Here is a 10699-nt window from a genome sequence, read left to right as displayed (position 1 = left end):
CTATGAAACCCCAGAGTCATTGCTGAAAATGGGTTCTCCTATACACAAACGTACATGTTGTGAAGGGTTAGGAGCATGGGATCAACTGGTGATGATGAATGAATACAAAAAGAATCACTGCAACCCAGCAGGCTGCTGTTTTTACACAATTATACAGCTCTTTTTATTACACCTATTCTATGAGGAAAACAACATAGGAAATCATTAATTGGAAAATATGTTTTAACTCTGGTAAAAATCAAACACAGCAGACCTTGGCAATTACCCTTTATTGTTTGATCCAAAAGATATACAGGTGTCCAATAAATTAAATGGAAAGAACCAGCATTTGTTCAGTGAGAAGCTAAATGAAAACTCAAACAACTGAAAACGAAGTGACAACATTTTGACATGAGATGTTTTCATTCAATTTGAGCAAAAATAACTCCAATATATAGCTACAGTAGACAGACAGTAGTTTATTATGCTCCAATTAAATCTGTAAAAAGAAGCCTGCATGTTCTATTTTCTTTTGCACACCTCCTCCCCAATAAATTAAGGAAGCAACTCAACACGTGTGGCTATATTCTTCTCTGGTCTTAGTGCAGTTGAAATAGGCTATTTAGAGCTTGCGGTATTGACTGCTCGAGTGTGCTCTCTACCGCTCAGTGCGCGCTGTCCATACATCAAAATACACTTCTATACAAATCTCTCTCTCTCTCTCCTATGCTGACTTTTTGATTTTTACAGTGCAGGATACGGAGTCATTCATTTGGAAACACGTTCATGTGAGAGAGGAGAGAGGCGCATTTACCGGGAGATGGGGGAAAAGTATCAGGCAGCGCATAGACAACACAGAATTTGACTAATGTGCGTGGAGAGCAACTTTGTTTAACGACACTGTAAAGGTTAATTGAACAATAACTGAATATGCATCTAAAGCGCATCTTCAGTCTCCTCCACCAGTTATGTTTTCTTGGAGCATTTGCCATTGCAGGTATATGTGAAACACCTTCAATATGCAGTTTAAACGTTGATTTAGTTCATCAGGTACTCACAAGGCATGGTAACAATTCTCGATGTTTCTCACTGTTATAATTCGCTGAGTTAGCTAATATAGTGATGCGCAGGTGAGACATCACTCAGTCATTTTATTGGAGCAGACAGTCTCATCCATGGGCTACATTTTCTTTGCTCCAGTTGACCTTTCTGAAAAAGACTATAACGACTAATCCTATGGTATTTGCTGTCTTCTTTCTCTCGTTTCCTATTTTTACTCTCCAGATCCACACCCCTTCCAGGAATCCGAGTCCGAAATTATTTTCCCGGAGGTTTTTCCAGATACAGGTCCACCGGCTCCTGATAAACCAAATAGCCGAGAGACTGACGCCAGCGCCGGAGCTCCCGATAAACCAACTAGCCGAGAGACTGACGCCAGCGCCGGGAGCAGCTCTCGGGAGGTTCGTTCCATTTCAAACTGGGAAGAGTACGAATCTCCAGAGCTATACCATTGGGAACCTCAAGGACCGCAAACGGCTGCTTCCACAGGACTGAGACTCAGAATTCCTGCTTTTGGCAGGGACCTGCACCTCATCCTGAAGAGAGACACTCGATTTCTGTCCCAGAAATTCATGGTGGAGAGGAGACAGAAAGCACAAAAGGCATCTCGGAGCAGTATGCCAGTTTCGTCCGCTGCCAACACAGAAGAGAGAGGATGCTATTACAGCGGAACTGTTCTCAATGACGCAGGATCCATTGCCTCATTCAGCACCTGCGCAGGACTGGTAAATATATCATATTCAAGTCAATAGCATGATTGGCATATTAGTTATGTTTATTGATAGGCCTAAGTGTTATTTGTTGTGTATTTTTTTTTTAAACACAAGCTATGCTCTTGCATGAGAATGGAATAGCATGTAACACCTGACATTTCCAACACCATACTTCTGAGTTTGCATACTGTTAAACAACAACAATAGGGTACATTTCATTTTTGCAATCCAAATACACTGTTTTAGTAGGCTACTGTCTAGACATCCGTTCAAGTCATTCTGGGGCGATTCATACATTCAGAGTTGGAGGTATGTGTAGGACAAGGACCATTGAACTCAAGCAAACAATCTACCCATTGTGACTTGATAGGAGTGTTGAAGGACCCTACCCATTGTGACAGTTTGATAGGAATGTTGAAAGTTCCTACCCATTGTGACAGCTTGATAGGATTTTTGAAGGACCCTACCCATTGTGACAGTTTGATAGGAATGTTGAAGGTTCCCTACCCATTGTGACAGTTTAATAGGGATGTTGAAGGTTCCCTACCCATTGTGACAGTTTAATAGGGATGTTGAAGGTTCCCTACCCATTGTGACAGTTTAATAGGGATGTTGAAGGTTCCCTACCCATTGTGACAGCTTGATAGGAATGTTAAAGGGCCCCTACCCATTGTGACAGTTTAATAGTGATGTTGAAGGTTCTCTACCCAGTGTGACAGTTTAATAGGGATGTTGAAGGTTCCGTACCCACTGTGACAGCTTGATAGGAATGTTAAAGGTGCTCTACCCATTGTGACAGTTTAATAGGGATGTTGAAGGTTCTCTACCCATTGTGACAGTTTAATAGGGATGTTGACGGTTCTCTACCCATTGTGACAGTTTAATAGGGATGTTGAAGGTTCTCTACCCATTGTGACAGCTTGATAGGAATGGTGAAGATCCCCACCCATTGTGACAGTTTGATAGCGATGTTGAAGGGCCCCTACCCATTGTGACAGTTTGATAGGAATGTTGAAGGTTCCCTACCCATTGTGACAGTTTGATAGGGATGTTGAAGGTTTCCTACTCATTGTGACAGTTCAATGGGGATGTTGAAGTATGTCTAAAGTGGGAAGGTACTGTAGCTCCTCTGTGTCTCTGTCAGTGAGTGTGTGTGTGTGTGTGGTGTATTTGTGTTTATATGTGTGTAACTCCATGCATACCGCCTTAGCCTTAGGTGTATCTTTTGAATGTGTGGGAGGTAAACTCTCCAAGGTCCACTGCCTTTTTGGCCCACCCTGCTTTGTGCCGTCTCAGGGCAGACAACATGAACTTCTCCGTGAGCCACAGCACAGAATCATTAGCAGCCCCCTGAGGTTTTAAGGGTGAGCTCCTGTGGTTAGAGAGGCTTGGACTCAGTCTCAACAGTTTGGACCACAGTCCCGGGCTCTGTCTTGTTAACCCGAAACTTCGCCTCACACACATTGAAACATGCAATGAGCTTTGCAAAGGCACGGTATTGCTTTTCCCTTCATTGTTTTCTTTCTCCTTGTTTGTCCATGCGACAACAAGTTCTCAATTAATGAAATATTGCAGTTCATGTGAATTAACTTTTACGATGGCGACAAAACCAGTTGTGTGGTTTTGCAATATTGGTTTTGTTATCGTCTAAATATACCAGTATCTGTGTCTAGTCATTTTGTAGAACCAGTGTACAGTATATGCCATTCTACACCATTGGACCAGTCCACACAACAATGTATCACTGAGAAATATACCACAGCCAGACCTCTGACCTAAGATAAACCGAGTACTGTTTGAAGTGATGGTCTAAGGTTCTGATGCTCACACCACAGTAGAGGCAGCATTAGGAATCTACAACATTGTTGACCTCAGCAGACTCACCAAAGGTGACAGAATTTTGAGGCTAATTTTAGAATGTGACAAACGTTACACAAGTTGACATTTAATCAACCTCTCTCTCTCTCTCTCTCTCTCTCTCCCTCCCTCTCTCTCTGCACTGATTCATTTAGTGTCATAGTGTCTACAACTTCTATGCATTCTGGTGTATGGATGTGTATTGTGTGGAGATTAGCATTTACCTAACATTTCAATGGCATGGCAAGGTTGACTTCACTCCATAGTTCTGCATATTTGGAAAATGTGTCTCTTTTAAAATACTGAATCATTCAGAAAGTTGACCAAAACTGCTGAAATGTAATGAGCAAGAGGATTTGACATGTTGTGTCCTGTATGTCTATTGGGCAATTAGGTTCTAATAATGTTTGATTGACAATAGCAGAGTTGGTCATGGCTCAAATTGCACAAAAGGATGGAGTTGGCTGGGTGATTGACAGGCCGTAAACGGATCGACCTCGACCCTAAGCCCTTGTAATTGGGATAATTACATAGCCATAACACTTCAACAGTAGCCATGTCAGAACTGCGAGGAGGGATAACTGGAGTGAGAAGGAGAAATTGGTTGATAAAAGAATGACCCAAGACTTAATGCTAGTGCAGAAGTAAAACTCCATCAGTCATGTTGTTGTCCTGCTATGTTCTTGCTGAACTCCACACTGATGCCTTGATGATGTGAAAAGTCCTTTTGAAAATGAAAGGTGGTCAACATAAGGTCAGTGAACCATCCTCAGACCTGTTTTTGAGGGGTCAGTGTAGTCTCACAGACGCAGACGCGTTGCCTCCCACAATGTACCAAAGTTCCAGCATACATGTCTGTACAAGTACCTGTTGAAGTACCTGTATCTTCGTCAGTTGGAATAGAGAAGAAGAGGTGGAACTACGTTAGAGACCGATCCCTTCATGTCCTGCCGTAAACATTCTCGGTAGCTAGCTAGATGAAGCTCGCAGAGGATATTTTCAACGAGTGTGTTTAGCTAGTTAGTGGTTTGCATGCGCCATGACATTAGAGTTACAAGCTTAAAACCACTGACTGGCATGATTCCCAGACCTAGTGCTGTTGCCCTAGGTCTGGGATCTCTGAGACTAGGGTCAGTAAGGCTTGAAGTGGTCATGCCTTGCCCTCAGTCTATCTCTGCCCACATTGGGCAGCCATTTTCTCCTCATCAGCCCACTTTCTTTTAATCAGGCAACACCGGTGGCTTGTTTAGTCTGCGCAAATCATCAAACCTAAATGAACCCAAACCAAATATGCCTTCACCATCGGCCTATCCTCTCCCTTCACTCCCCTCCAGCAACACTCCCCTCCTGACCCTCCTCCTTCTTTCCAAACATCAGGTAATCCCTCCGGGGGTTTGTTGGAGAGTTCCTCGTCATTTTTTCACCACGTTTGGAAAATAGCGCCGAGGGGAATGGGTGCATATGGACAATTTGAGGTTATGGAGCTTGCAATGAGAGCTGGGGAGCTGTGGGTGTTGGGGAGGTAGTGGGGAACTCTAGGTAGTGGGGAGCTCTAGGTAGTGGGGAGCTCTAGGTAGTGGGGAGCTCTAGGTAGTGGGGTCCTCTAGGTAGTGGGGAGCTCTAGGTAGTGGGGAGGTAGTGGGGAGGTAGTGGGGAGCTCTAGGTAGTGGGGAGCTCTAGGTAGTGGGGAACTCTAGGTAGTGGGGAGGTACTGGGGAACTCCAGGTATTGGGGTCATCTAGGTAGTAGGGAGCTCTAGGTAGTGGGGAGTTCTAGGTAGTGGGGAGTTCTAGGTAGTGGGGAGGTAGTGGGGAGCTCTAGGTAGTGGGGAGGTAGTGGGGAGCTCTAGGTAGTGGGGAGCTCTAGGTAGTGGGGAGGTAGTGGGGAGCTCTAGGTAGTGGGGAGCTCTAGGTAGTGGGGAACTCTAGGTAGTGGGGAGGTAGTGGGGAGCTCTAGGTAGTGGGGAGGTAGTGGGGAGCTCTAGGTAGTGGGGAGCTCTATGTAGTGGGGAACTCTAGGTAGTGGGAAGGTAGTGGGGAGCTCTAGGTAGTGGGGAGCTCTAGGTAGTGGGAAGGTAGTGGGGAACTCTATGTAGTGGGAAGGTAGTGGGGAGCTCTAGGTAGTGGGGAGCTCTAGGTTGTGGGAAGGTAGTGGGGAGCTCTAGGTAGTGGGGAGCTCTAGGTAGTGGGGAGGTAGTGGGGAGCTCTAGGTAGTGGGGAGCTTTAGGTAGTGGGGAGGTAGTGGGGAGCTCTAGGTAGTGGGGAGGTAGTGGGGAGCTCTAGGTAGTGGGGAGCTCTAGGTAGTTGGGAGCTCTAGGTAGTGGGGAGCTCTAGGTAGTGGGGAACTCTATGTAGTGGGGAACTCTAGGTAGTGGGAAGGTAGTGGGGAGCTCTAGGTAGTGGGGAGGTAGTGGGGAGCTCTAGGTAGTGGGAAGGTAGTGGGGAACTCTATGTAGTGGGAAGGTAGTGGGGAGCTCTAGGTAGTGGGAAGCTCTAGGTAGTGGGAAGGTAGTGGGGAGCTCTAGGTAGTGGGGAGCTCTAGGTAGTGGGGAGCTCTAGGTAGTGGGGAGCTCTAGGTAGTGGGGAGCTCTAGGTAGTTGGGAACTCTAGGTAGTGGGAAGGTAGTGGGGAGCTCTAGGTAGTGGGGAGTTCTAGGTAGTGGGGAACTCCAGGTATTGGGGTCCTCTAGGTAGTAGGGAGCTCTAGGTAGTTGGGAGCTCTAGGTAGTGGGGAGGTAGCGGGGAGCTCTAGGTAGTGGGGAGGTAGTGGGGAGCTCTAGGTAGTGGGGAGTTCTAGGTAGTGGGGAGTTCTAGGTAGTGGGGAGCTCTAGGTAGTGGGGAGGTAGTGGGAAGCTCTAGGTAGTGGGGAGCTCTAGGTAGTTGGGTGGTAGTGGGGAGCTCTAGGTAGTAGGGAACTCTAGGTAGTGGGGAACTCTAGGTAGTGGGGAGATAGTGGGGAGCTCTAGGTAGTGGGGAGGTAGTGGGGAGCTCTAGGTAGTGGGGAGCTAGTGGGGAGCTCTAGGTATTGGAGAGGTAGTGGGGAGCTCTAATTAGTGGAGAACTCTAGGTAGTAGGGAGCTCTAGGTGGTTGAGATCTCTGGGTAGTAGGGAGCTCAAGGTAGTTGGGAGCTCTAGGTAGTAGGGAGATCTAGGTAGTGGGCTCCTCTATGTAGTGGGGATCTCTAGGTAGTAGGGAGCTCTAGGTAGTGGTGAGATAGTGGGGTCCTCTTGGTAGTGGGGAGCTCTAGGTAGTGGGGAACTCGAGGTAGTGGGGAGATCTCTAGGTAATGTAGTAGGGAGCTCTAGGTAGTAGGGAGATCTAAGTAGTGGGGAGGTAGTGGGGTCCTCTAGGTAGTGGAGAGATAGTGGGGAGCTCTAGGTAGTGGAGAGGTAGTGGGGAGCTCTAGGTAGTGGAGAGGTAGTGGGGAGCTCTAGGTAGTGGGGAGGTAGTGGGGAGCTCTAATTAGTGGAGATCTCTAGGTAGTAGGGAGCTCAAGGTAGTTGGGAGCTCTAGGTAGTAGGGAGATCTAGGTAGTGGTGAGGTAGTGGGGTCCTCCAGGTAGTGGGGATCTCTAGGTTGTAGGGAGCTCTAGGTAGTGGTGAGATAGTGGGGTCGTCTAGGTAGTGGGGAGCTCTAGGCAGTGGGGAACTCTAGGTAGTAGGGAGCTCTAGATAGTGGTGAGGTAGTGGGGAACTCTAGGTAGTTGGGAGGTAGTGGGAAGCTCTAGGTAGTGGAGAGCTCTAGGTTGTGGGGAGCACTAGTTAGTTGTGAGCTCTAGGTAGTGGGGGAGCTCTAGGTAGTGGGGAGCTCTAGGGAGTAGGGAACTCTAAGTAGTGGGGAGCTCTAGGTTGTAGGGAGGTAGTGGAGAACTCTAGGTAGTGGGGAGCTATATGTAGGTGGAAATTCTACGTAGGAAATTCTACTGTCAGTTTTGAGAATGACACAAATATTAATTTTCACAAAGTTTGCTGCTTCAGTGTCTTTAGATATTTTTGTCAGATGTTACTATGGGATACTGAAGTATAATTACAAGCATTTCATAAGTGTCAAAGGCTCTTATTGACAATTACATGAAGTTGATGCAAAGAGTCAATATTTGCAGTGTTGCCCCTTCTTTTCAAGACTTCTGCAATCCTCCGTGGCATGTAGATGTCTCTGCCTCATGGCATGCCTCCAAGCCTTCAGTGCTGGGGTTCTGGGGTTCCATGGTTCTGGGGTTCCATGGTTCTGGGGTTCTGGGGTTCTGGGGTTTTGGGGTTCCATGGTTCTGGGGTTCCATGGTTCTGTGTAGTGTGTTTAGCCGGGAGGTTCAGAGAAATGCCACAACCACTTCAAGCTCTGCACGGAAGTGGGAAACCTGACTAGCGTTCACACCTACCAATGAGAATGCTGCTCCTTATTGCTCAGAGAGAGACGCTGTGAACGTACTGAGAAGGACAAACACAGTGCAGTGTGTATCGTTTGACATGAACTGACGTCAGGCAGTCAGCTTGCTTATGAAATGTCAGTGTATATCAGGCTGATGACATGGTCAGTACAGCGACAAAACACAGCAGGCTCAAGTGAAGAGTGACTGAAATGTTTAGGTCTTTGCATTCAAATGTCATCTGCATTTGTTGCTGTACGTTCATCTCTCATTCATAATTAAGCCAGGTGTTCTCTTAGATGTAATTAGGGAGAGAGAGAGAAAGAGGCTTTACCATAATGAATACCTCATGGCTCTGCTGTACAGTTTGAAGACATTTTTCCCCCAGACACAAAGCAGCACCTATTGTGTGTCTCAGTTGATAGAGGATGGGTGGTTGTAACTCCATGGTTGTGGGTTCGTTTCCCATGGTGGGCCAGTATGAACTCACTACTGTAAGTTGCTCTGGATAGGTGTCTGCTAAAATGTAAATGTATTTTTGATGCCTAGATTGATACGCTGCTGTGCTCTCCTACAATATCTCCCCTCCTTTGTCAGTGGGTGAAGTTTAAGCTGGATGCGCTGTCATCAGATGGAAAAAATGCGGTTTGAGTGCAAGCCATGATCTCTGTCCTGTCTCGTCCATTTTTTTTGCAGATGGGCTTCATTCAACTCGATGGAGACTTCCTCTACATCGAGCCTGTCAATAAAACGCTGGCCGTCACGGGACAGGCCCACCGCGTGTACAGGAGGAAGCGCTCCACCACCGAGGAGAGACAGACAGACAAGCAGACGACAGACAAACAGACAAGCAGCAACTATTGTGGAGTCATTCCAGGTGGGCTACCTCCATCTTGTGCTGCAGACACATTATTGATGAAGATGTTCCCCTTTCGGGACGCTGAAGTTATTAAAGGGATAGTGCACTTTTTAAGATTTAGGTTAACCTCCATATCCAAAATAAGCAAAGAAAAGTTTACGTTTTGGATTAAAATTGGTTTAGGGATTATTGGTCTGCACTGCCTGTTATGAAGATCCCACAGGGATCCTATTAAATTACTTTAGGGGCTATGCAGTGTTGGGGAAGCTACTCTAAAAATGCAGTCTACCACTCTACCAATTACTTCACACTGGAAGAAGTTACGCTACATTAAAGCTACCCTTAAGAAATATATAGTTTACTTAACTAAAGTTACTTGGAAAAATATGTTGACCACATCCATCTAAATCTGAAATATTGTAGACTACAAATTGCAAGAAGAGATCACTCTGGAGTCAGATGTTAACAGAATGTGTAACTTAGCCTAGTAAATACAACAACTATGTTTCAAGTGAGAATAAGGCAGGTCTGATGCCAAAACAGAAAGGAAATTATTGCCTAAATCACCCATATTTTATTATATTTTTGCAAAGAAAATTGTGTGAACCTCCAGTAGTTAGCTACACCACTACATGGCTACTGTAAACATTACCTAGGTTTGAATTTAGTTCAACGACCACCAAGCTACTGCAAAATGTAGTTAAAATACTAGTTGATCTACATTAAGTGCCCTACTCCAACATTGTGGCTATGTCATCAATAAATCCTCAAAGTTCCAGAATGGTGTGATAATGGCAGCCATTTTGGCCAGGGAAATTTCCAAACCTGTCTAATTGACCCTTTGCTAAGACCCGCCCCTCTTATAAACTTTTGCAAACTGTTGCAAAATTGCCCATTCAACCACTGGCGAAATCCCCTCACAATGATCTCAAACTGTGTTTCTAATACACAATGAAATTAAACACAGACTACCCCTTGCTAATCAGGAAACTCTTGGATATGTTGTGGTGGACTGTCATTACAATTGCATCACAGGAACCTGGTAAAAATGTTTTATGTAGTGTAGCTAGCAACTGTGAATGGCTCAGAATCCACTAAACATGCAGTCAAAGCTATAAGCACTTTTGGAACTAACCAGTGCGTTCAACTTGTTTACGGATGTCGACTGCAGATGGGAATTGTATTCAAAGCATTGCTCACTTAGCTAGCTTACAAAATATTTTTGGAAAACAAATTATATTGAGTGGCTAGTTAGCGTTAGCAACGTTTGGTGGTCAATGAGACTGAGAGAGCTAGCTAACCAGCTGAGCTAGAAAACAATGTAATAAAAATATAATTTTGGATTTAAAAAATACTCCATCAACAGGCTCTGCATTTCAGGAATCACAATAGCAAGTACTCCTGGTGCACTATAAAATGATTTAGCCATTTTTAGCACAGTTTTTTCCATAGCCCTCACTGGCTTTCATGCGTTTTTAACTTGAGTTTGTCCGAAGTGTCGGCCTCAACGACAGTTGCTATCCATTGCGATTGGTTGCCCACAAGATGACAAGATGGTGCTGACAGAAATGGTTCCCCTGTTGCTCGCTCCTAGCCAACTTTGCAGTATATATATATATATATATATATGGGGTTATTTCTATTATTATTTGCTCAGAATGTTTCTCGCTGAAAATAACTTTTGGATATTAGATTGGCGTTCACTCACCAGCATTTCGACCAGAAATGACTCTTTCCACAATTGGATCCTTTGTTTGTACCCCCCAAGGCAATTCCACTGATCCCAGGGGTTGCTACAAGACGCCGTTGACAGAGAAGAGGAATTCGGAGTGTGCTTTTAATCCCACTTAGGAAGCGTGCATAGCAT

The 10699-nt window shown here is 45.4% G+C and overlaps 1 protein-coding gene across 1 annotated transcript in view; it reads left to right on the top strand.

Moving 5' to 3' along the window:
* The first annotated feature begins 279 nt into the window (after nt 1–279).
* The window catches only part of LOC112219968 (A disintegrin and metalloproteinase with thrombospondin motifs 19), a 123276-nt gene continuing 112856 nt past the window's right edge, over nt 280–10699 (top strand). The window contains exons 1-3 of the mRNA XM_042302704.1: nt 280–976; nt 1264–1763; nt 8670–8850. Coding sequence (XP_042158638.1) covers nt 910–976; nt 1264–1763; nt 8670–8850 — 748 coding nt within the window. The 5' untranslated portion in view covers nt 280–909. The remainder of the gene's footprint in view (nt 977–1263; nt 1764–8669; nt 8851–10699) is intronic.

Source organism: Oncorhynchus tshawytscha, linkage group LG20, assembly GCF_018296145.1.
Source record: "Oncorhynchus tshawytscha isolate Ot180627B linkage group LG20, Otsh_v2.0, whole genome shotgun sequence".
NCBI lineage: Eukaryota > Metazoa > Chordata > Actinopteri > Salmoniformes > Salmonidae > Oncorhynchus > Oncorhynchus tshawytscha.
This window is presented reverse-complemented; position numbering and strand designations above follow the sequence as displayed.